We start from the raw sequence: 27077 nt of genomic DNA, 5'->3' as shown, positions 1-27077 counted from the left end.
CCTATTGGTCTGATTTCACAGGAACATTTTACCTGTTTGTGAGGCATTTTTTCTCCTGGAAGAGAGGTGCTGACTGGCCCCAAATGACTGACGATCTGGTGTAACGAAAATTTCCAATGTAAACTCATTTTTCCTCGGTTTCAGCAATTTTAAATCTATATATAGAGATATCTTTGTCAGAGCATAGCATTGTTAGCTTCTCCTGATAAACTAATTGTCTCACATTGTCACTTCAGATTGACACCTATTAATGGGTCTCACCTCCCAACTGCTTCCCGCTCTGTTCTTTCTGTTAGCATGCGCCGGCAACTTTGTCCATGGACACAACTGCGATGTTGCCTTAGAGGAGATCATCAAAACTTTGAACATTGTCACAGAGCAAAAGGTGAGTACCTATCTGGCACCATCTCTCCAGATGTTCTGGTGATGCTGTCGGTATTTATAGGCCATGAAAACCTAACAGCTGCTAGAGAAGTTGAAACTGGTGGTCAGTGGCAGCCAGGGGAGCATAGGGAGGCTTCTCCCCTGACACTCTGTTTGTCTGAGGGTCTGTAGGAAGTTTTCTCAGTTGGAGGAAGTGAGATATGCTCATCAAGGACTGCTCTGTCCAGTTGGAGGTTAACTCTGTCTCTTGCTCTCTCGTTTCTGCCTGGACCAAGACTCTGTGCACCGAGTTGACCGTAATGGACATCTTTGCTGCCTCCAAGGTAAGAAGCCGTCCTGCGGTCTGTTTTGGCAAATGGGGACAGCCATCCCCAAGTGTCTGAACAAGAAACTTGTTGAATGGAAAACGAGCAGGCCCAAATTAACTATAGGTGTTAGATGTTTTCAAAGAATGAGAAGTCTGATCTTTACTCTTAAGCATGTTTTGGTCTTTCGGGTTTCACTTGATTTAGAAGACGTGTAATAGAGAGCTTACAAACTGTAATCCTGACTCAGATCCTGGTCAAAGAAAAGCCCTCTTGGGTTTTACTTAGCTTTGGCATAGTGCCTGGAATGTACAAGGCACTCAATAAATGTCTGTTGAACGAGAGGCTTTTTCTGGCCCATACATTTCTGAAAAACCAAATACCCTCACAAAAACAGATATTGAGATGACAGGTCGAGGGAGCTTTCATTTTGTCTAAGAGACTTCCTATGGCAACAGAAAAGGTATTGCTAGAGCCCCTCCTCTTACACAACCTGGCCACATAACAGCCCACTGGGTTCCGGGGCTGGCTGTCCAGACCCCCTCAGCTTGCTCTGGCTGGCCAAACTATCCTCCAGCCCGGTCCAGAACCACCCTGCTCGGCGGCGTCCAGTACATCCCTGCTTCAGGCTGCTTGGGCATCTCGCCTCTCTGCCTCCTGTGCTGCCTCACCCCCACCCCTCTATCTGTAGTGGGAGGAGATAGATGTGACAGCTGATAGTGCATTTTCTCTGACAAACATGACTACAGCCATATCAATAGTTTTGTGCACTTCAGTTCCTGTTTTCATGGAAACACACGGCTGAGAATGAAAGCCCCAAAGCCTCAGTTTAACAGTGGTCTCCTAACTACCTGCTTTCCGCGCGATGAAGCCCTGTGGGCTGGGCAGGGCCATACCCTGGCACCCAGGCCATAGAACACGGCCCATCCTGCTCCATGAGGGACACTGCTCTTCAGGCCTTTATCTGGACTATCTCATTTCATTAAAGGTTATCCCAAGAGTCCGATACAGGGTGAGATTCTGAAGGACACAGACACACTTTTTTTTTTTTTTTCCCCTGAGACGGGGTGTTGCTCTGTCACCCAGGCTGGAGTGCAGCAGTGCGATTTCAGTTCACAGCAGCCTCCACCTCCTGGGCTTAAGCAATCCTCCTACCTCAGCCTCCCAAGTAGCTAGGATGATGGGTGTGCATCACCATGCCCAGCTAATTCTTGTATTTTTTGTAGAGATGGGGTCTTGCCATTTTGCCCAGGCTTGTCTCAAACCCCTGAGCTCAAACGATCTGCCCACCTAGGCCACCCAAAGTGTTGGGATTAGCCACCACACCCTGATAGCAATTTACATATAGACATATATATGTATATATATATATGTAAAATACAGGTGTGTGTGTGTATATATATGTTTTATATTTATATATATATATTATCTATCTATCTATCTATCGATCTAAAATCTCCAAGTCTTTCCAACTGAGATGGCTCCTACTAGTATCCAAGAGCCCACTGGGTTGAGCCCTGGGTCTCTGGAGGCCTACTGCTGAGAAGGCTCTCACAAAGCCAAGGGAAGTGCCAGCTCACTAGAAGCCAGGCCTGGAGGAAGGGTGAGGGCCTGGAGGTGAGACTGCCTGTGGTTTTGGCCCCAGCTTTGCCACTGACTAGCTGTGTGGCTGCCCTTCAGCACTTCTTCACACCTCTCTGCACCTCAGTTTCCACATGTGAAGATACGAAAGTGATTCTGAAGGTGATTGCAGGGCTGATTGGAATCCAGCTCTTGAGTTAGTGGAAAGTGTTATTGTGAGATTATATAACTTTGATTAAAAGCTGACAGGTTGCAGAGAAGCGATGATTCTAAGAAGGAGGGGCCCAGGTTGGAGAGGATCAAACCTTCCAGGATGCCGAGCCTGAGGCGACCCATCTGGGCTGTTTCTACAAGATCCCCAGGCACAGGCCAGGACACACCGCTGCCCCCCCATCCTTAACTCCCCTCTTCACTCAGTCCTCACTCACCCCTCTCACCACACACACAGACATCTCCTAGAACAATCCCACTGTCTGCCTTCGCTCTCACCTGTCTCATACGCCTTCCCCGAACTTCATCCTCCTGGAGTTCACAATCTCACTCTTCCACTCTTTTCTTCCCCTCAAAGATTCAGCACTGCTTACTTACATGTTAAGATATTTCAGAACATGAAATGTTGCTATTTTCAAAGCCTACAGAGGTGTTATGCAGAGAAAAGTGTACTTCTTTGTGTTCTCAAAGAAAACATCTTTCCAAAATCCAGCCTATTAATTGTATTATACTAAAGAATTGGCGTATCTCTGAGTTGGGCAGCATGCTACTCTTGGCGGCTGCTGGAAAGAAGGCACTGATGTGGGTCCTGGGCTTCACAGGCAACACCTCTTGGGATGTCTGTGATGTCAAGGCTGTCTGAAGAACAGCAAAGCGGGAAAAAGCAAGCTGGCTGGTTGACGAAGGGTTTCTTGGGTGGACAAGTAGTTGGAGGTATTTTCTATTTACCAAAGAGAGCTAAAGTTCATAATTCTACAGAGAGTTCCATAATGAACCTCAAATATCTCGGTTTTTGAAGGAGTTTCCCAGCTGACTATGCTGGGCGGGACAGGAGATAATGAATGCAGTGCCAGTCAGGCTGGATTTGTATGGTCCTCAGTGAAGTTGGTCAAGAACCAAGTTAGAACTCTCACAGAGTCACTGCCACAGAAGAAATCTCCCAAGTGGCTGTTTCCTGCCATTCCTGGGAGGGACAGAGTTCCTTCCAGCATGGGCCCAGGCCCTCCTTCTGAGTGACTCCCTAAGCGGTTCTGAACTGTGAGGTCTGTCAAAGTGCTCCCCCTGAGGCACTTCCCTGGGACAGACAAACCCAGTAGCAAGAGCTAGATAGGCAGGTAGGAGCAGTCTGGGGCCAGGACAGGATGGAATGTCACCCTGTCGCTGTAACACCAGTGCAGCAACAATGTTAAGGCCTTGCACTAAAACTGCCCTTAGGATGCGTTCTTCTAAAGTTTTTCCATTTGATGCAGACTCTTTTCAATTCTTATTTCATCCTCGTTCCCTTTAGAAAGTCCTTTGAAAAACATCTTTAGAGGGTTTTTTTCCTATACTTATGTGGCCATATCTGGGTCAAAATTAAGTTGAATTTCTAGGCTCCAAGCCAACATTTCAGAAAATATCTCACCAAAGTTTGTGGGAAAAGAAGCAAAGCGCTGACTCTTTGGCCTTCCTGAATCTCACTGCTCCCTCTCCAGCAGCATGGGTGTCTGCCCTCTAGACACACAGGTAGCGTCTGCCCCCACCCCATGTCCTGTCCACTTCGACTGGCCACAGAGCCCAGAGAGGTCTGTTTCTTGGCTCCGAGAGCCCAGAGATACTGGCACACTCTTACATTTCCCACTAGAACCAGGAATGACTTTCAGTTCATTACGTAAGTGTCCTTCCAACCGCTCTGCCCATGGACATCATGCCCCACAGGGGGAAGGGGGAAGAGGGAAGTTTCTGTAGCCAGGGATTCTGGTACCTCAGTCTGGGTCTAGATCTTCCTGGAAAAAACATTAAAATATGAACTGCATTCCCAGAGTTTAGCCTACATAAATAAGAGATGAACACAAAGATTTACATCGTTTACTCACTGCCGCTTACTTACGGAAGAAAAAGCTGCTCCAATAGGGGCCTGACAAATGACAGTACAGCTCTGCCATGTGTTCCTCTGCAGCTCTCAATCCCACGCTCTTAAATACCACCGAAGGCCTTAGGAAATGCTTATGGTACATGTAAACATAAAAAAGTGACAAAACAGTGTCAACAGTTGGTCCCAATTTTAAAAAGTACTTTTAAAAGTGTGATGATATTTACCAAAATATTAACAGCAGTTACCTCTGGCTGGTGGGATGAGTGAATGCATTTTTGTTGAATATATATTACCTTCATAGTAAATATATATTACCTTGATCATCAGGAAAAAAAAAAAAACTGTAAGAACTTAAAAGTTGCTTGGACAGTGCTGCTGATAGAAACCTTGAGGATCTTGTCGCTGCTCTTCTGACTCAGAGAGTCTGGGCCGGGCAGGGGTGGTCTGAGATTCCGCATTCCTAACAAGTGATGTTCATGCTGGTCCGTGGACCACACTTTGGGTAGCAAGGAACCAGAGCATGTCCGGGCAGAGGCTGGAGATAGCTTTCTTTGTCTGAATTGGATAAAGGAACTGGGCTCAAGCTAAGACCCTCTCCAGGTTCTGCATCTGTGTTCTTCAGTGGAAAATGAGAGGACATACCAGACCCAGTTCAGACTGAACCCTTTCCTGGGTTCCCAATGACTTGTTCCCCTGTGTCCATTCCCTCCTCTAAAGCTAAGGGCCCCAGGAAGAGTCATGTGGCCAGATCCTCACAGTTGCTGCCATTCCAAGGAGATTCTCACTCTGCATCATGTGGGGCCATAAGGCCCCTTACAGAAGCTCTGCCCAAGGCTCAGCTCAACGGCACCCGCTCCCAGAGCCTCCCCTGATCTCCCCGAGTACCCGTCCCCGAACTGCACACTTATCTCTTGCTGCCTGGGGAAATATCTTAGCTCCTCACTTGGACCATGTGCTGCTCTCCTCTCCCATGGGGAGGGCCAAATGGAGAGTGCTGCCCAAAGCAGCAGAGTCCAGGCCAAAAGATGTGTGCTCATTTATTCATCAGGCATGCAGGATTTCCAGAGAATGCTGGATTTTAAACCCTTTTGGGAACGACAGCAGAACCTGACTGAGAGCTCATGTGGGCACTTCCCATAGAAGAATAGCTCCCAGGGTAGAGAGACAGGGATGCGGAACCAGGGCTGTACGACAGATGGTCCTGCATTCTAGTCCCCACTGTGCCCCTCCCTCATGGGGTGACTTTATTCAGATATCCGTTCAGCAAAATCGGCTGCTGCGTTTGCAAGTAATTGGATGAGGTTGTTGACAGAGGTGTATGTCTGTGGCAAGCAGCCTTCCTTCATTGGAATACTTGAAGACGGGTCTGTAGTGGAGCAAACTCACCTCCATTTGTCCCCCTGGAAAGAAGAAATCAAGAGGAAAGATTTCTCTCCCATCCTCCAAATGGAGCTGGCACATGGCTATCTGTGGCATTTGTCTTTCCAGAACACAACTGAGAAGGAAACCTTCTGCAGGGCTGCGACTGTGCTCCGGCAGTTCTACAGCCACCATGAGAAGGACACTCGCTGCCTGGGTGCAACTGCACAGCATTTCCACAGTCACAAGCAGCTGATCCGATCCCTGAAACGGCTGGACAGGAACCTCTGCAGCCTGGCGGGCTTGGTAAGCTGCACTGCATTCCCAGGAAGCAGGCAGCATGGCTCCTGGTGGACAGCAGCCTCACTTCTAAACACTCCTCCTCAGGAGCTGCAACACCCTTGGTCAACCCATTCATTCATTCATTTAATAAGTATTTGCTGAAGCTCCACAAGTGCTGCATGCTGCTCCAGGTGCTGAGGATGTGTCATTAAAGATGACACACAGGCCGAGTCCCTGTTCTCATGGAATGTTCTAGTGGGAGAATTAGAAAAACAAACATGTAAAATGATGCCCAGTAGTGATAAGTGCTACAAAAATACATATAGGAATAAAGAACGTAAGGACCATGGGGGAGGGGGCTGACGTAGGAGCTGGTGACATTATCTGTGCAGATATTTGTTAAGTGAGGGAGCAGTCCACGTGATTAACTGGGGAGACACCATTCCAGGCAGGAGGAGGAGCTATGCAAAGGCCTTAGGATGGAAATAAACTTCCTGTGTTTAACCATCAGTAGGAAGGCCAGTGTGGCTGGATCAGAGTGAGTAAGGGGGAGTTTCTAGGACAGCAGATCACACAAGGCCTTTAGATTCTACCACAAGTATGGCAGGGAACACCTGCAGAGCTTTTGGGCAGGGCAAAGACTGTAGGATCTGATTCACACAATTTAAAATGGTCAGTCTGGCTACTGCATGGTAAATAGGCTGAAAGGGGGAAAGCACAGAAGCAAAATGGCCTGTTGGGATGCTACCACAGTAAACCAGGCTAGAGATGACGGTGGCATGGACAGGGTGGGAGCAGTAGAGGTGAAGAGATTTGGGATGTGACTAAAAATAGAGCCAGAAGGATCGGCTGACAGATCTGTTGTAAGCGGTAAGAAACAGAGGAGGAAAAATGACCTCTTCATTCCTGCCCAGACCCCCTTGGCGATAGTTGGTACCGTTTACAGAAAGATGGAAGACTGGGGGCAAGGCAGGGCTGGAGGTTGAGCAGAAGATCAAGAGTTCAATTTTGTACATTGCACATATAAGGTGGCTGTTGGATAGCCAAGTGAAGGTGTTGAGAAGATGGTTAGAGAAATCTGGAACTTAGGGAAGAGGTCAGAACTTGCAATATAAAATGAAGAGTCCTAAGATAGATGCTATTGAAAGTCTGAATGACAGAGAGGGAGAGATCCAAGGACCGAGCCTGAGATCACTCCAACATATGGCGGTCAGGAGAGAAGGATCCAGCCAAGGGGCCTGGGGAGTAGCAGCCCGTGAGGCAGGAGAACACTGGAGAGTGGGCGGTACCACAGGAGGCTGGTGAGGACACTCAAGGAGGGAGGGTTGACAGTGTCAAATGTACTGAAAGGCCAGGTCAGGTGGGGACCGAGAAAGGCCCCTGAGTTTGGCTGACGGAGGCCGTGGGTGAGGCTGACGTAAATTGGTAGGAAAGAAAGCCCGACTTTGAAGAGGGCTCACCGAAGGAACAGTGAGGGGAGAACACTCTCGGAAGGTGTTTAGCTACAAGGCTGCAGAGTAACGGAACCACGGCTGCAGGGCAGTTATGGAGTGAGGGAAACTCTTTTTAAGGTGGGGGTATACCCAGCATGCACCTTCGGAATAGGCCGTCAAGTGGAGGAGGGAGAATTGAGGAGGCAGAGAAAGAGGGAGAATCACTAGAGGGCAAGAAAAAAAAAAAAGAAGAAGAAGAAGTCCTTGTGGCCCAGAGAGGATGTTATCTAACATCAAGTAACGGAATTAATTGGCTTCAGAGGACAGCAAGGACATGTATCATCCCTTCTCTGGGCCTACTGCCTTGTATACACTGGGATAGGTAATGGGATAGGGACTTGGCACAACACATATTCTCTCTTTTAATTATCTCCATTATCTTATGAAGCAGGCAAGTAGTAAACAATTGTCCCAACTTTACAAATGAAACTGAAGCTTTTATAAAGTAAGCAGTATGTCCTAAGCAATGCAATTAGTAAATGGTAGAGCTGAGATGCAAACTGAAGCAGTGGTCTGGTGGTGGCATCTAGAGTTCTTCCCGCCTTTAGGGCTGCGGTGCTGCTGTTAAAGGGCAGGAGGGCTGCATGACTGAATCTCTCTCAGCAATCCGGGCAGCCATGCAGGAGACCCAGTATAGCACTGGGTAGGTCTGAGCCAGCATATTCAATAACACCCTCTGAGCAAGCACCTAGCTGTGACACACCTCTCGAGAGATTGCACCCACCCTACACCCCTGAAGGCAGATAGGTAATGGTATACAGTAACCATTTCTAGAAGTGTAAGTAGTATGCACCCAAAACAGGTAAAACCTGCTGACCTAGTGACAGAGACAACTCCCAGTCCGGCTAGACCGGAGGCCCTGGTTTGATAAGTGTTCAGGTGGCAAGTGCCAGAGTAGGCTTGACCAAGTAGACAGGCAGGGAGGACAAATGCTTACCAATGCAAGCTAATGAAATGTTTCTTTCGTAGAACTCCTGTCCTGTGAAGGAAGCCAACCAGACTATGTTGAAAGACTTCTTGGAAAGGCTAAAGATGATCATGAAAGAGAAATATTCAAAGTGTTGAAGCTGAATATTTTAATTTATGAGTTTTTTATAGCTTATTTTTAAAATATTTATATATTTATAACTCATAATAAAATAAAATATATACAGAATCTAAGAGCAATGGTATTGACTATGTTTACTTGACAAATGAAATTATGGTTTGCAACTTTTATGGCAATCAATTTAATTTACCAAGAGACTATAAATGGTGTGGGAGCAAAACAGAAAAGACCACTTCCCCCTTGAGGAGCCCCCTCTGGAATTTGGGATATAACACACAAGATAATTAAAGAATACAAGGCCGTGCAAGATGGAAATGATAAGACAGGTTGGGTCCATGAGTGCTATGGATTACCACGTTTCTGAACAGAAAAGGTATCAACTGGATATCCAGAATGTTCTTCCCCCCTTGGCACAACGATTGTTATATTGAGTCTACAGAAAAAAGTAATCCTCAGTACAAGACATGGCTCTACAGTCATAATAGTGTAAAGTATCTTGATTCTCAAGTCTTAGAACCAACCAGCATACAAAGCACAGAAGATCTGATGATGCTTAGAGAACAGACTATAAATTGCTATCCGCCAGACAATATAAGAGCTATAGCTGGCAATGTCTGGGAGCTGAAAGCAGAAGAAAAGAAAGAGAGGTGGACACTGCTATCTCCAGCTTGCATGGAGAAGGGGGCAGTTAAATAATACTGTCTATGGTGGATGGAATAAGAACACAAGATTTAGAGATTTATCAAAATTACAAAGGTAATAGAAGGACTAAATACAATTTACTATAAAAATTTGGAAGTGGTAGAATAAATTAGGCAAACTCTCTTTCTTCAATAGGGAAATGAATATATGATATCTAACAATGATAAAGCAAAAAACAGTTGGTAAAAGTGGTCATGGGTTGGCAGTTGTTGCAGCTAGGGATGTATACGGGGGTTGATCATACTATTCTGCTTTTCTACACAATTGAAAGTTTTCATCATAAAAAGAAAAAACAATAATGAATGAATCAAGAAATCTTTGGAATTATAATAGTAGTCACTAGAAAAAACTAAAAACAAAAAGGGAAGATGGATTGCTGGGAATGGGACTTGGACTAAGGAGGGGTGAAACAGGGCTGGAGAATTTTGGCTTTCCATTATAAGTCTTTCTCTCTCTCTCTCTCTCTGTCTCTGTCTCTCTGTGTGTGTGTGTGTGTGTGTGTGTGTGTGTTACCATGTGCATAAATGAAACGTTTTTTAATTAATGAAGAAATAACATTTAAAAGACAGTAAGTGTTGGTGAAGACACGGAAAAATTGGAACCCTCCTACATTGCTGGAGTGATTGAAAAATGGTACAGTCACTTTGGAAAACAACTGGCAGTGCCTCAAAAGGATAAACATAGTTTATGACCCAGCAATTCCAATCCTAGGTATATACCCAAGGGAACTAGAAACACATGCCACACAAAAACCTCTACACAAATGTTCATAGCAACGTTATTCATACAGCAACAAAGTAGAAGCGGCTGGGCACAGCGGCTCATGCCTGTAATCCCAGCACTTTGGAAGGCCAAAGCAGGAGGATCACTTGAGGCCAGGAGTTCAAGACCAGCCTGGGCAACATGGCAAAACTCTGTCTTTACAAAAAATTAGCTCAGAATGGTGGCACATGCCTGCAGTCCCAGCTACTGGGGAGGTTGAGATGGGAGGATGGCTTGAGCCTGGCAGGTTGAGGCTGCAATGAGCCACGATTGCACCACTGTACTCCAGCCTGGGCAAGACCCTGTCTCAAGAAAAAAAAAAAAAAAAAAGTGAAAGCAACCAAAAAAAATCAACTGACGGATAAACAGAATGTGGCATATCCATAAAATGGAATATTTGTCAAAAAAAGAAACATAGTACTGACACAGGCCATGACATGGATGAACCTTGGAAACAGTATGTGATGAGAAAGAAGCCAAACGCAGAAGACCACATACGGTATGATTCTACTGATATGAATTATTCAGGAGAATCCACGGAGGCAAAAATAGAATATTGATTGCCATGGGCTGCGGGTGAGGTGCAGGTGTGGAGGCATCAGGAGTGACTGATAATGAGGGGTAGGTTTCTTTTGGGGTGATGAAAATGTTCCGATATTAGATAGTGGCAATGATTGCACAATTCTATAAATATACTAAAAACCACTGAATTGTACATTTTAAAAGGATAAATTTGGTAGTGTGTGAATTCTATCTCAATAAAGCTATTATTTAAAAGAAATTAAAAGGGGAATTAAAACCAAGTGTCATCAAAACTTGCCTTTTGAAGACTTTTTCTCTGCAAGAATATAGATCTAGTAGCAGTGATTGAGCACTCCTTTCATCCTCACGCAGATGTGACAAAATTAATACTAGTACTAAAATTACACCAAAACATGTAACATCTTTTTAACCCTTTCAGAATAAGGGAACAAATCAAAAGCTTCAAGTCTCACCCTGACCACAGCCAGTTTCACCCTGCCCACATAAAATACCAGCATGCCAAGGGCAATAAGTAACTAAGAGAGTCATGGAGCCTTCTTAGGCCAATCGGAGAAGACACATGCTATAAATTTTAATTTCCTTTCTTTTTTGATTGAGGCTCATTTGCATTCAATGGCTAATGTGAGCTGTAGTCTGCCACAGGATATGAGTAGTGGGTTGCAGTTTGTGTTTGAGGCCAGGATGGTAAAGGAAAGGCTGTCAGGAAGATTTAGAGCAGGCCGTGGAAAGGACACATGCAGACTTTAGGCAGGTCTGTCATCAGATAAGTTTCATCAGGCAAGATGCAACTCACATTCCCATTTCCTCCCAGACAGGCAGTCCTGGCCTCAGATGCAAACATACAAGAAGATTGAATTTCCAAAGAGAATGAGAACACACATTGAGGAGGATAGATATACAAAGAGTGGGTGAAAAAACTTCAGAATTAAGTGAAAGTTAATGATTGTCATCTGAGCACATTCATGTAGCAAACTCAGCCACAGCCCGTGCCTGCTTCATGGGACATGCCTCTTGCCTGTGCCTGGAATGTGACGTTGACAGTAAGGCTGAAACTTTCCCTCCTGGCTATCAATCAGCTACCTCCACCTTTTGCCAATGAATTAACTATCTGTAACTGGCATCTAATAGGTAATAGTTATTGGATAAATGAATCAAAAAATGACTTGGCTCAAATCTATGGCTGTCTTTTATTGAAACAAATGGTGGCCTCTCTTACAAATGGCACGGGGACTCCGCTTGTTGCTAGCGGTCTGTCCATGTAATTGACCCTGCTCTTGGTTTTTCTCTCCTCTCCTCCACATCATTTCAGGATGGGAATCTCAAGGCTAAGTACAATGCAGAACTTTCTTATGGAGCTAGGTGCAGCCTGGCCTGACACACAGGTCTGGCTTCTCAGTTTCTAGCAGCTTCCACTGTGAGCAAGGTAGGCACTTTATCTGGTCTTCAGGCTTTCTAGATTCAGTTTATCAGCTCAAGTTGGAGTTCCACTCCCAGGTGGAGTACTAAAATCCCCAGTTGGTTGTCATGCCCAGTGTTTCCGGAACTAGGTTTTTGCCCTAAGTACGCAGACATCCCTCTTCTTGGCTCACTAAAGTGCTTTTTTTTTTTTTTTTTTGGAGACAGTCTCTCTCTGTCACCCAGACTGGAGTGTAGTAGTGCAATCTCCACTCACTGCAACCTCCACCTCCCAGGTTCAAGCAATTCTCCTGCCTCAGCCTCCTGAGTGGCTGGGATTACAGGCGCCTGCCACCACACCTGGCTCATTTTTTGTATTAGGAGAGATGGGGTTTCACTATGTTGGCCAGGCTGGTCTTGATCTCAGGTGATCCACCCCCCTCAGCCTCCCAAAGTGCTGGGATTACAGGTGTGAGCCACCATGCCCAGCCTAAAGTGCCTATCTTCTAATCCATCCTGTCAACTTCTTCCTGGTCCAACTTCTAGTCTCTAAGCTTTCTGCTCCTTCTAGTTTCTGATTAGCCAGAGTTAAACCAAACAAAAGTATGTTTTGGTGTTTTGTATGCTCACTGCAAACCTGGGTATTTACTAGGCAACATGAATAAGGAGAAGACAATTTGCTCCCTCAGTTTATGCCAATCACGAGTGCAAGAGAAATGGCTGAGAAGAGAGGGAGGCTAGTACTCTGGCTGATGACCCTTTCCACCACCAAGACACAGGTGTGTACAGCATGTGTTCTCCCAAACACCATCCCTGTCTTGCTCCCTCCATCTAATCCTTCACAATATTTCCAGCAGCTGTTTTTCTAAAACACAAATAGGCTGAGTGCAGAGGCTCACATCTGTAATCCCACCACTTTGGGAGGCTGAGACAGGAGTATTGCTTGAACCCAAAAGTTTGAACCAGCCTGGGCAACATAGGGAGATCCTGTCTCTACAAAAAAAAAAAAAAAAAATTAAAAGTTTTGCACACCTGTGGTCTCAGCTAATTGGGAGGCTGAGGGAGGATTGCTTGAACCCAAAAGTTTGAACCAGCCTGGGCAACATAGAAAGATCCTGTCTCTACAAAAATAAAAAAATTAATTTTTGCACACCTGTGGTCTCAGCTAATTGGGAGGCTGAGGCAGGAGGATTGCTTGAGCCTGGGAGTTTGAGGCTGCAGTGAGCCTTGATCACACCACTGTACTCCAGCCTGGGTGACAGTGAGACCCTGCCTTAAGACAAAACACAATGTGAGTGACCCACTTAAAATCCTTCTGTGGCTTCCCACTGCTTACAGAAAACTCCAAAATAGGACCCTGTCCCATCTCTTTCTTAGCCTCATTTGCCCCCACCCCTTTTGCCCTACTTCAAGCATACCACCCATGCGCATGGCATCCAAACTCACTCCCTCCTGGAATGCCTTTCCACAACTGTTGAACTGCTTAAGACCTCAAACAGCACTTCACCTTAGAAGACTCTTGTGCCCCTTTGGTCAGGCAGTTATGTGCCAGGCATGTCAACCGCACCTGGCAGCTCACCATGCAGCCGCTTTTACCACAGCCCTCACCATGCTATGCAGTCATTCTCCACTCACATGGCCACCTCTCTCTCCTGAGAGTGTGAGTTTTGCAAAGACATTCTTCTCAGCACAGAGCAGGTACACAGTAAATACAGAAGAGATGTGCACATATAATGGGCTATAGCTCTGACTAAAGAATATCACAGACCAGACATTCCTCTCCATCTGCTCCCCTTCCCCATCCCTTTTTAGAGGGCTGGGAAAATTTTAGTTTTTAATCAAAGGCTTTATTGCTCCAGTTGTGCAAAGGAATTTAACCGGGACACTTAAAACAGGCCACACGCTGGGCACACTGGCTGACACCTGCAACCTCAGCAGTTTGGGAGGCCAAGGCAGGAAGACTGCTTGAGGCCAAGAGTTCTAAACCAACGTGGGCGATGTAGCAAGCTCCCATTTCTACAAAAAATTTGAAAATTAGCCAAACGTAGTGCCAGACACCTGTGGTCCCAGCTATTTGGGAGGCTAAGGTGGGAGGACCATTTGAGCCTAAGAATTTGATGGTATAGTAAGCTATGACTGTGACACTGCACTCCAACCTGGGTGACAGAGTGAGATCCTGTCTCTAAAAGTAAACAAAAAACAAAACAGGATACCTGTTAAGTGGCAAAACTCACAGTGGAGGAGAAATCAAGGCCAACATAATATTTCTGTAATGACTCTCCTGCTTTTAGGTTGGGTTAGGCAATATCCTCTTGCTAAAATTAGTATCTACTCTGAGACATACTTTATTCAGTTGTAAAGTCCCAGTTAAATTCCTTTGCACAACTGGAGAAATAAAGCCTTTGATTAAAAACTAAAATTTCCCCAACCCTCTAAAAAGGGATGGGGGAGGGGAGCAGGTGGAGAGGAATGTCTGATCTGTCATATTCTTTAGTCAGAGCCATAAACGTGTTTGGGTAAGATAATCTGATGTTCTGATAACGTTGATAAAAGTCACTTGAAGATTGGGTCACAGGAAATAAATGCTGAGAGGAAACAGTTCTCTTTGAAGTAGCCTCTTCGTAATCACTTTCCCACGCATTTGTTCAACTTCCGCAAAAGGACTGAATACCTGATTTGCTTTGCAAATGAAACAGCTTAAGAAGGAGAAATTGAGATAACAATAAATGTGTTTGGAAGGCTGCTCCAGCTCACTTTAAGTTTAGGCTGTGGCTTCGGAACTGTGTTAACTCCTCCTGTAAACCACAGGCTTACGGTGGTCTTAAGTTATTTGTACTCTAACTTGTTTTAAAAATGGATTCAAAGTGATTTATTGGAAAAGATTAAGATAGAAAATAACATTATTAGACAAAGAAGAAAGGGAGTAAGAAATGATGATCCAGAGAAAAATAAGACTATAAGCAGGTCATCAGATGTTATAGTCCTATCAGTGAAAGCACAATGGAAAATGCATTATTTTACCTCACTCTTATTATACATGCAGGGAGAAAATAGTCTGATATAATAATCTGGTACTTAGCTTTAAAAGAAATTTCTTGAGTCTTCGACGAGATGATAGGATGGACAAAGACTTCAGCAGCATCCTGACAACACAGGCAGTAACAGGTTTTGTAAGGGCTCAGTGATATTGCTTGATGGAACTGGATACCATAGCTCCAGAACTCAATTGGAGAAGTGGGACAAAGGGGGGCAAAGGCAGCGCTATTTACTGTCTTGCACATGCCAGGGCAGACCTTTAATTTTGTCTTCATGTTCTACACACAGGTAAGAGTTTTATGTAAGCTGGAATTGGGGGAGAACAACCCTGGAATGGCCAGAGGAGTTTCCACCCCTACAAAAAAGACATTTTGAAAACATTGCTTGATGCCAGGTACAGTGGCTCACGCCTATAATCCCAGTGCTTCAGGAGGCCAAGGCAGACAGATCATGAGGTCAGGAGTTCAAGACCAACCTGGCCAATATGGTGAAACCCTGTCTCTACTAAAAATACAAAAATTAACCAGGTGTCGTGGCGCGTGCCTATAGTTCCAGCTACTTGGGAGGCTGAGACAGGAGAATCACTTGAACTCGGGAGGTGGAGGTTGAAGGGAGCTGAGATCACACCACTGCACTCTAGCCTGGGCGACAGAGCAAGACTCTGTCTCAAAATAAAATACAATAAAAAATTAGCCAGGTGTGGAGGCATGCACCTGTAGTCCTAGTTACTCAGGAGGCTGAGGAAGAAGGATTTTTTGAGCCCAGGAGTTCAAGTAATTGAACTTTGTGAAGCTATGAACACACCACACACTCAAGTCTGGGGAATAGAGCAAAACCCTGTCTTTAAAAAGAAAGTCATTTGAGACACAAAATTACAGCTAGATAGAAGGTCTAGTATTTTTATAGCACTGCAGAATGACTATAGTAAACGATATTTTCAAATAGCTAGAAAATATTGAGTGTTCACAACATAGGAAATAATGTCTGAGAAGATATATATGTTGATTACCCTGATCTGATCGTTACATATTGCATGCATCAAAATACCACAATGTACTTCATAATACACCTTATTAAGTGTCAATTAAAAAATAAAAATTTTAAAGGTCCTTTGAAACTTGTTGGCAAATTAAAATTTCCCATTTTCTAATTTGAATTTCTTAAGCCTGCCAATCACAGTGCCTGGTAATCAATGATTGTCAAAAGAACATATGATTGACAATAACCCAGGTAATGGTATTGTCTTGGAGATACTACAAGCTTCTGAAGAGAATCTAAATGAGATCATGGCACTGTTATCACTAAGCAACAGTACTTTTCATGGAATACATTCTACATGCATACTTAAGTTATGACCTGAGAATTGGTTTCTGTTCTCAAACACCTAATGAAATGATAACAAAACTCAGATAAAAGTATTTTTGGTGAAAAATACATTTTATCAATGAGAAGCAGCACATTTAAAAACGTTTCTCCAGCTGGGCGCGGTGGCTCACACCTGTAATCCCAGCACTTTGGGAGGACAAGGCAGGTGGATCACCTGAAGTCAGGAGTTCTAGATCAGCCTGAACAACATGGCGAAATCCCATCTCTACCAAAAATACAAAATTAGCTGGGTATGGTGGTGCATGCCTGTAATCCCAGCTACTCAGAAGCCTGAGGCAGGAAAATCGCTTGAATCCAGGAGGTGATGGTTGCGGTGAGCTGAGATCGTGCCACTGCACTCCACCCTGGACAACAAGAGCAAAACTCTCTCTCTAAATAAATAAATAAAATTAAAACGTTTCTCCATGGAATCAACCTAAATGTCCATCAATGACAGACTGGATAAAGAAAATGTGGTACATATATACAATGGAATATTATGCAACCATAAAAAAGAATGAGATCATGTCTTTTGTAGGAACATGGATAGAGCTGGAAGCTATTACCCTGAGCAAACTAATACAGGAATATGTAAGCTGGAATTGGGGGAGAGGAACTAAACTAAATACTCCATGTTGTCACTTATAAATGAGAGCTAAATGTTAAGAACTTATGAACATGAAGAAGGAAACAACAGACACTGGGATCTACTTGATGGGGGAAGGTGGGAAGAGGGAGACAGGCAGAAAAGATAACTATTGGGTACTGGACTTAATACCTGGGTGATATGAAATAATACGAACAACAAACCTGCATGACATGTGTTTACCTATGTAACAAACCTTCACATGTACCCCCAAACCTAAAGTTTAAATAAATAACACCTCTCCAAGATTTGCTTCATGATTTCTGCTTAAAAGATCCACATTAAGAATTTCTGGGTGTGAAATTACACAGGCCTCTCTTAACCACACTAAATTGAGATGCCAAGCACAAAGAACCTGCTTGTTCATATCAGGGTGGAAGTAAACACAAAGATAGTTGAGAAAAGCAGCAGACCACTACTACAGGCATTAGGTAAAAGATTTTTATTCTTATTTAACCATGCTGCATGTATACATACAATATCAATATATACAACTTGAACAAATACAATTTATACATAAAATACAATGAAAGCGTGGCTTTTGTAATTGATGCAACAAACTGTACAATGTGTAATTTTGGCCAGTATACAGTATTATAGTAATGCTACTGAAGTTATTCATTATTTAGTCAGACTACAGTATAAGTTAAAAGGCACTAGAAACATCTATTTTTTCTGCTAGTATTTTTGAGAACAAAGAATTAAAAAGAAAACAAATGTATACATCAGGAAATTGGGCAGACACTGGCATACTTAAATGTAAACGCTACCCATTCCTTAATTCACAGCCCTGTAGGAAAGAGGAGGACTTTCCTTAAGAGTTAAGGGGAAGGATATTAAAAACAGACTAAAAAGAAACTGAAACAAAACAAAAAACAACCCAAAAACCTAATTATAGTTTAAAAATATGTTACAGATGAAGTAGCACCACCCCCTCCCACAACATAACCTTAAATTTTTGCTGAAAAAAAAAAAATTCCTTTCTCGAGAAAGGAAATGAAATGGCTTGTCAAATGAATTCTATTCATGAGGCAAACACGGAGATACAACCCTCCCTTTGATTACTCATCTCATGCTTTATAAGAATCTAAACACAAATAGGAAATACTATGATAATTTTAACATCCTAACTGTTAGTATATGTAATTGTAAGGATTATTAAAGAAGATACTGTAAACCAATAAAGCTACCAAGGCTCCTTTTAATAAATAAATATGACTCTTCAAATTAAAGGGAAAAGAGAATACTCATTCAATAACCAATTTACATATATGTGCCACTCATTTAAAATCTGCATATTTATTTCAAATAATGAGCAAGTGTGTTCATCTATATCCTTTCACAAAATTAACACTGAAGTTACAAAATATTTCATCTGTGGACAAAGACACAGTAGATGTGAAGAAACTGCAGAACTGCTGTGACTGGAGCTAAATGAATCGCTCTAAAGTCAGTGTCCCATATTTTCATATGGATATTCAGGCCAGGCTTGAATATCACATTTTGGTATTTTCGAGATGGGTATTTAATGTCCATCTGGTATAATCAGTTTTAACATAATGCTTTAAAAAAAAAAACAACAAAAAACTGCTATAGTAGGCCGGGTATTGTGTCTCAGGCCTATAATCATGCCTGTAATCCCAGCACTTTGGGTGGCTGAGACAGGTGGATCACTTGAGCTCTACAAGTTCGAGACCAGCCTGGGTAACATGGCAAAACCTCGTCTCTACACAAATATACAAAAATTAGCCAGGTGTGGTGGCATACAGCTAGTTCCAGCAACTCAGAAGGCTGAAGAGGCAGAGGCTGCAGTGAGCCGAGATCATCCCACTGCACTCCAACCTGGGTAATAGAGTGAGACTCCGTCTCCAAACAAACAAAAAAACACCCCTGCTATAGTAGCCTGCTTTAGGAACGCAACTGATTTTTTATAGATGGGCTTTTTATTTTGACTTTTTATAGATTTCTTTTTGTTATCACGGTAGGGTGGGATGAAAAAATATCTAACATACTGGCTTAAATTTCCATGTTTTAAAGCTTGATTTAAAAGTTACTCCTTTCCTGTTAGCTGAATTATAAAAGGTTAGAAACGTGAACTTTTAAAAAGAAGCACTGCTTTTTTTTTTTCAACTGGTAAAATTAAGATTTCTGTAGAGAAATTACTAACAGTTAAATGTGCATCATCAAAAACATTTCATAATTACCAAAATATTCTGATCACACAAGCTTTTACAAGACACATACTTACCTCAACTCTTCACAGTACCTAAACAATGCCCCACAGAGTTAAGTAGTAAACTTCTAACTCTCTTACATACCACAAAGAAATGCTTTCAGTGAAATGCAATTCTAATCACCTAGAAAATGTTGACCACACACAGGACATTCAGTATTCCAATTATGGAACGGACTTTAAATTTATGGATACATTTTAATCACCACCTCACCAGTACTCCACCTTCACTCACCCCTACTCTATACACAGCTTTGTAATTTAAACTAGGATGTAACAAAACTTATTAAAATAATATTTAATAAATACTAACTTATAAAGTCTCAAAATATTTTCAAACAATGTGTTTCAGGGCTAATTACATAATTTTGAAAACCACAAAACATGTATCAATTGGTTTAGGAGGAGCATAACTTTATTTTAATTTTTGGGATGGAGTCTCACTCTGTTGTCCAGGCTGGAGCACAGCGGCACCATCGGCTCACTGCAACCTCCGCCTCCCAGGTTCAAGCAGTTCTCCTGCCTCAGCCTCCCCAGTAGCTAGGATCACAGGCTCGTGTCACCACACCTAGCTAATTATTGTATATGTAGTAGAAAGGGGGTTTCACCATGTTGGCCAGCCTGGTCTCAAACTCCTGACCTCAAGTGATCCACCATGCCTGGCCAGGAGTAGCCTAACTTTAAAAAAAATAAAAATAAAAATTTCATAAACAGCTAACAACAGAAAAAATAATTCTATTATAACTTTACTATGAAATGAACATAATTTTTATTTGTAGAGGAATATGGTCTAATTGGATTACTCAGTAGAAGAAATTCAGAAAAGAATATTTTATTTTTAAAATACAAAAACAAAATAAAAAGTGTTTTAAAGGCTAAGTACTTAAAAGATATTTTTCTTGCTTAGCTGTATTTTTTGGAAAATGGAGAACTTTCACAACTGGGAGATATAAAGTAATTCCCACCAAAATTTAGAATTCAAAGGAAAGCATCCATAAGTTACACTTCAAAGCGAATTTTTAAAAGTATACATGCAGGCAAAGATAACTGACCGGTATTTAGCTTTTTAATTTTCTGCAACAGTAGATCCTTTATATTTAGGTACAATTCAATGTTTCAAGAGAATATGAAACCAGAACATAAGGTGTATTTGATTTGAACTCAAACTGGCAAGAAAAAAGTTAGGAAAGTTCCAGATGAAACATTTTCAACTTTTTAAAAGATAGGTATACTCGTAAGGATTGTTGAATTATAAAATCTTCTACAGAATATTAGTAAGATCAGTCATCTCATACTTAAAATGCAACAAATGTCAGAAAATTAGAATGTGTTTAAACAGGCTGGGTGGGTTAGTGTTAGAACGGAGTCATTTCTTAGATGTGCAGTTCAAACATTCATATATAACAGCGCAACACAGGACAATCTGATCTGCTTCTATGTGCAAAAGAGGACACCGTTTCTATTTTGAAATTCTAGTTATCTAAATATACAGTAGTTCAGCTAACCAATTTACACACACATCTAAACTGTAGCTCTCTATAGTATGAACTGCTCCCCCAACTTCCCTGCATAGTACAATTGAGGAGTAGTAGTATGACAATTTGAACAATCACCAGTTGTACAATTTTAATATGTTACATTAATATATGTAGACTAAAAGTTATTAGGCAAATTACTATCTCCGGTCTTATTCATTGATCTACAGCTTCCATTAATTAAAATGATAAGAGAAGTCTTCAGTGTTTTAATTAAAGATTTTGTCCAGGCATGGAGAATACCACTAATTTTTATTGTGACTTTAAGTCTGTAACATTTACTGCAGTAAAGAGTCAATTACAGTTTCAGGCTTTGCAGAACGTTTTCTGTTTGGAAAAGAAAAAAAGCAAGCATGAATGCTTTCCTAAAAGACTGAAATGCAAACACTTTACATTATATAGTAGAAAATGTGGGGTGGCCTGTATAGAGTCTGGAAACAAGCCAATATTTGACATGTTTGACCATAGCAAGTGTTCAATTAATGCTCACCTTTTCAGGCTACAGGAAGCTGACTTAAGAGTAAGTGCAAGAGGATGGTAGCCCATCCTACCATGTCAGAGTAGTGAGGGATATGACAGGTGATAACTTCCAAGACTGGACTAGGTCATGTGGCCAGGCCAAGTGAGCTGCATGTTTGCCAGATTTGAACCCCCTGATTACCTCTTCTGAGGTACTCAAAAGGTGCAAGTGGATTCAGAGGAAATCAGAAACAAATCATCTCAGGCAACACCTCACAAATGCTTATGTAGGGACTTATGGAAATGCTATATTAATGTATCATATTTATTGCAATTTTGCCCAGCCCATCTAACATGTGTTTCTAATGAGGAACATCACATTGAACATATCATATAATGTAATATAACATCAATAAACCATTTAATGCATATATTTGTCCATGTTTATGGCTATCATTTTCTTAGGGTTTCCATGGTTACAGCAGGCCAATTCTAGTACACAGAGATGGTGAGTTTGGCTCATACAATGTTGAGCCACACTTTTTTTTATGTTAAACTAAAAAAATGCCATCTTAAAATGGGTGTTCTGAAAAATGTATTCAAATATCTTACTCATTTGCTTTAGGTCCATACAGTTAAAAAAAAAAAAGTAACTAAAATTAAGAGATCTCAACTAAATAATTCCAATTTCCGGCTTCTCCTTAGAAAAGAGAAGATCCAGGCTGGGCACAGTGGCTCATACCTGTAATCCTAGCACTTTGGGAGGCTGAAGTGGGCAGATCACCTGAGGTCAGGGGCTCAAGACCAGCCTGGCCAACATGGCAAAACCCCAGATCTACTAAAAATACAAAAATCAGCCGGGTGTGTTGGCAAGTGCTAATCCCAGCTACTCAGGAGGCTGAGGCAGGAGAACTGCTTAATCCCAGGGGGTGAAGGTTGCAGTGAGCAGAGATCACACCACTGCACTCCACCCTGGGCAACAGAGCAAGACTCCATCTCAAAAAAAAAAAAAAAAAAAAAAAAAAAAAAAAAAAAAAAGAGAGAGAGAGAGAGAGAAGAATCAGAAACAATGAACCCTCTATTTCCATAGATAACTAGGAAGAGAATAGCAGCCACTCACTTTAGACACAACTGCTCTACAGTTTGCCCCAGTCCCCACCACTGCCAATTTTTCTCCTACACTGAGGCCAAATGTCTCACCATTTGTCATCACACTTGCATTGTCATTTTATTAAAAGTGGAAAAGTAAACAATACATCTAAAGGGACTCATGTTTCTTAGAACTGATTTACTTCATTCATTAGTATAATATGCATGGCATGTGTTGGGATAGAAGTTTTTAACTCCTCACCTAATGCTAAAGAATGTAAAAATTTGTACATTTTTAATATGCAACTGACTGCCCAACTCTGAGTTCAACCATCCCAAATTTGTAAGTGTTAAGTCAGGTCTATCAGATTATGTAGCATAAAAATATCAAAACCATACAATTTAATCCCACATGTAACTTCAAAGTCCATGCACTCAAAGTATGGAAAAAAGCAACTTATTTTCTGCATTTCAGGAGCCCCAGAGTCTCAAAATCAGCTTAAATAAACTGAACAGTCCTTGATGCAGGAAAGGGAGAGAAAAAAAATAAGCTCCAGCCCAGGACTCCCACATCCTGATTTCCCTGAGCTTATGTGATGATACATGCAGACTACCCAACAGTCAAAACCAGTACCCAAAGGAGAGGGGCAAATGTCCAGAGAAGTTTTCCTTAGCTGGTGACTGAGGAAATCAAGGTTCTTGGGGCACTGTGACAGAAAAACTAACCAGCTGAATACAATACCTTGGGAGACCAAACAGGCAAATTAATTAGCATTTCATAAGAAGAGTTAGTCTAAGAATTAAGGAATTAAATTCATTATACATTTAAAATTAATAGAGTGAAATAAAAATAAATTCTATTACGCAGGAGCCTAAGAAGTTGGAAGACCTTAATTTTTTGGCCAGATTTTATTTACTCAAATTCTAATACACAAGAAATTTGACTTTTTTTTTTTTTTTTTTTTTTTTTTTTTTGAGACCAAGTCATACTTTGTCGCCTAGGCTGGAGTGCAGAGATGCAATCTCAGCTCTCTGCAACCTCTGATTCCTGGGTTCAAGCGATTCTCCTGCCTCCTGAATAGCTGGGATTACAGGCGTACACCACCATGCCTGGCTAATTTTTGTATTTTTAGTAGAGACAGGGTTTCACCATGTTAGCCAGGCTGGTCTTAAACTCCTAACCTCATGATCCACCTGCCTTGGCCTCCCAAAGTGTTGGGATTACAAGCGTGAGCCACTGTGCCCCACCAGGAATTTGATTTTTAATAAATCAGCCAAAATATGTATCATGTTAACTAAATAAATTTTAATTTATTATATATGTATTTAATTAGAATACCTCAATGCCTTCATTTTATGAGATTCAAGGATAGTCCTTACCTTCTCCCTGTCTTTGGCCTTGCTTTCCCCTTTGAAGTTCGTGGTCTTTCTAGTTTCATCAAAGACTGACGGAGACTCTCCTCAGTATAGGCAAGATACACGTGAGAAAGGTCCACTTCAAAAGGCTAAGTAAAAGAAATAAACACAAAGCACTCTTACGGGAGAGTTAAATCAGATTTGAGGGAAGATTTAAAATACCAAGTAAACTCCTAGGAAAAAAACCACAGATGATAAAACCAAAGAAATGTCTAATGATATCATCTTCTAATCCCAGTATCTACTCACCAAAGGTTGCTGAGGTAAGAAGCCCTGACACACTACAAATTTCCTTGGACATAAAAACTGTTGCTGGCTTTTTTTTTTTTTTGAGACAGAGTCTTGCTCTGTCACTCAGGCTGAGGCTGGAGTGTGGTGGCATGCTCTCGGCTCACTGCAACCTCTGCCTCCTGGGTTCAAGCGATTCTCCTGCCTCAGCCTCCTAAGTAGTTGGAATTACAGGCATGCGCCACAACACCCAGCTAACTGTTGTATTTTTGATAGAGATGGAGTTTCACCATATTGGCCAGGATAGTCTCAATATCTTGACCTCGTGATCCACTCACCTAGGCCTCCCAAAGTGTTGGGATTACAGGCGTGAGCCACCATGCCCAGCCTGCTATTTTTTTTTTTTTAAAGCTGCTCCCTCTTCTTGTTGATCCAAGACTAGAATTAGCTTTGAAGAGGTAGAAAGACACATTCTAATCTCTACCCATAACTCTATGACCCAGAGTGGTGGTGAAATGAGGACTCCAAAGAGTGACTCCATGCTACTCTTACGGTGCGAATAAGCCTGACATCAAGACTGATGGTAGGCAGAATTGTCCTAACTATCACCTCATCCTAGAGCCTTTATTCCCAAAAGATAAGGCCATTTTTCAGGAAAGCAGATTAACAGACATAAGGTTGATAATACAATTTAATGACTCACATTCCCATAAAGAAACAACTATAGTTTTGTGTTTTTTTAAAAAGTACTCTTACATCTTTCTCCTTTTTATCAGGTACTGGGGTTTGCTTCCTCATGTTATTTCCTGTGTAGGCAACACATTTCTCAAAAAAAGAAAAGGGGGAAAGAGAGAAACATCTTAATTAGTAATCAATACTGTGAGTTAAGCAAATAACTGAGATATCCTAATATTACACTAGTAAAACATCATTTGAATGTTGGGGCAGAAAGGGTCTCAGAGGTCACTCAGTCCCACACAGCCCCTGACCCTGATCATTTTCACCCAGACCATGATCTGTGTGTTATAATTAATTATGTTTAATTTAAAAAACATCTTATCTGCCCTACTGGATTCTCATCTGATTCATCCACTGGACCACCTTCCTCCCCACTGTAGCCAGCAAAATTTCTATCCCATAGGAAGTACTCTTTAAGTATCACATGAAAGGATGGAGGTAATACTCACTAGCTGCCATTCTCCTATGTCTTCATTCCAATGGACATAGTTTTCAATCATTTCCTTTTAAAAGAATGAAAGCTTATTTTTAATATTTAATGACATTTAAAATATTGAAGTCATAAAACTAAAATCTTAACATTAATAAAAGTTAAGTCTCAAAACATTATATACTGATATGATAACCTTTTTATAAATTCTAAAATATGTATTTCTTAGGAATGCATGGAGATACAATAAAACTGAAAATGAAAAAACAACAGAATGAGAAACTCGGGTATCAAGGTAATGGTTACCCAGGGTTGGAAGAGGCAAAGGAATGAAATAAGGAAGGGAAACTGGTTAGAAGTAGGTTATTACTGGGCTAGGTGTGGTGGCTCATGCCTATAATCCTAACACTTTGGGAGGCTGAGGTGGGTGGATCACCTGAGGTCAGGAGTTTGAGATGAGCCTGATCAACATGGTGAAACCCCATCTCTTCTAAAAATACAAAATTAGCCAGGCCTGGTGGCATATGCCTGTAATCCCAGCTACTTGGGAGGCTGAGGCAGGAGAACTGCTTGAATCCAGGAGGCAGAGGCTGCAGTGAGCCAAGATCACACCACTGCACTCCAGCCTGGGCAACAAGAGCGAAATTCTGTTTCAAAATAACTAAAAAAAAAAAAAAAAAAAAAAAGTAGGTCATCATTAAGTCCTAGCTTTTGTTTTGGCTGATTTCAATAAAAAATAACTAAATGAAAAGCAGGCCATCCAAGGACCCATAAGAAGAATGTACCATAAACCCCACATTAATTCCGTGTACCTAAGATTAAAAAAAACAAAAAACAAAAAAACACCTAAGACTTCTTTACTTTTTTTTTTTTAAGATGGAGTTTTGCTCTGTTGCCCAGGATGGAGTGCAATGGAGCGATCTCAGCTCACCGCAACTTCTACCTCCCAGGTTCAAGTGATTCTCCTGCCTCAGCCTCCTGAGTAGCTGGGATTACAGGTGCCCACCTATACAGGTGCTCAGCTAATTTTTTTTTTTTTGTATTTTTAGTAGAATGGGTTTTCACCATGTTGGCCAGGCTGGTCTTGAACTGCTGACCTCAGGTGATCCACCTGACTCAGCCTCCCAAAGTGCTAGGATTACAGGCCTGAGCCACTGTGCCTGGCCTCAGACAAATTTCTTAAATCTGTATTGAGATTCAAAACAAATTTTTTAAAAATTGGACAGGAACGGTGGTTCATGTCTGTAACATAGCACTTTGGCAGGCCAAAAGGGACAGATCACCTGAGCTCAGGAATTTGAGACCAGCCTGACCAATGTGGCTAAACCCCATCTCTATTAAATAGTCAGAAATTAGCCAGGTATGGTGGTGCATGCCTGTAATCCCAGCTACTCAGGAGGCTGAGGCATGAGAATTGCTTAAACCCAGGAGGCGGAGGTTGCAGTGAGCTGAGATTGCACCACTGCACTCCAGCCTGGCAAAAGAATGAGACTCTGTCCCCACCCCCGCCGCCCCAAAAAAAATCACAATGTTAAAGTTTACCAAAATGTAATGGAAAGACAAATTCTGGGTTACAAAAAAAATAGAGGCTGAGATTTTAAAATTATACTAATATGAAAAATTCTGGAGATGAATCATAATGAGGGTTGCAAAACAATGTGAATGTACTAAATGCCATTGAACTGCACACTTAAAATCGCTAAAATGGTAAATTTCATGTTATTAATATTCTACCACATACACACACACACACAAAGAATCCACAACCACAGCAGGGAGGAAAAGGTAGCATAAAGGTTCCATTTATTCTACTTGTATGATAATGGGTGCTAAATGAAGGAATGGAACCTACACCTTGATTCTGATTGCATGTATATGAATCTGAGTTTGTCTGAAAGGCTGAAAAATTCTCATTTAGATCCTTACCTACTTAGAGATTATGTATTACGAAAAATTAACAACTGAAGTGAAATGTGATAGCAT

General features: G+C 41.9%; 2 protein-coding genes across 6 annotated transcripts in view; one reads left to right on the top strand and one right to left on the bottom strand.

Annotated features, from left to right (window-relative positions):
- Positions 1 to 212: 212 nt before the first annotated feature.
- IL4 (interleukin 4) lies at positions 213 to 5992 on the top strand. Its single transcript, XM_074381573.1, is given in 5 exon segments — positions 213 to 385; positions 660 to 707; positions 3956 to 4030; positions 4032 to 4045; positions 5824 to 5992. Coding segments are annotated over 5 exon segments (399 nt in total). The 5' UTR covers positions 213 to 250; the 3' UTR covers positions 5951 to 5992.
- The window catches only part of KIF3A (kinesin family member 3A), a 61177-nt gene continuing 36770 nt past the window's right edge, over positions 2671 to 27077 (bottom strand). For 2 of the 5 annotated variants that reach the window (XM_074381568.1, XM_074381570.1), the window contains exons 14-18: positions 25114 to 25167; positions 24683 to 24751; positions 23663 to 23787; positions 8407 to 8495; positions 2672 to 6228 (exon numbers count right to left, since the gene is read on the bottom strand). In XM_074381568.1, coding sequence (XP_074237669.1) covers positions 6185 to 6228; positions 8407 to 8495; positions 23663 to 23787; positions 24683 to 24751; positions 25114 to 25167 — 381 coding nt within the window. In that variant the 3' untranslated portion in view covers positions 2672 to 6184. Of the gene's footprint in view, positions 6229 to 8406; positions 8496 to 17393; positions 21062 to 23662; positions 23788 to 24682; positions 24752 to 25113; positions 25168 to 27077 lie in introns of those variants that run through there. The other 3 variants (XM_003920604.4, XM_010338872.3, XM_074381567.1) reach the window with 2 other exon arrangements.

The sequence above is a fragment of the Saimiri boliviensis genome, chromosome 1 (assembly GCF_048565385.1).
Source record: "Saimiri boliviensis isolate mSaiBol1 chromosome 1, mSaiBol1.pri, whole genome shotgun sequence".
Classification (NCBI taxonomy): domain Eukaryota; kingdom Metazoa; phylum Chordata; class Mammalia; order Primates; family Cebidae; genus Saimiri; species Saimiri boliviensis.
This window is presented reverse-complemented; position numbering and strand designations above follow the sequence as displayed.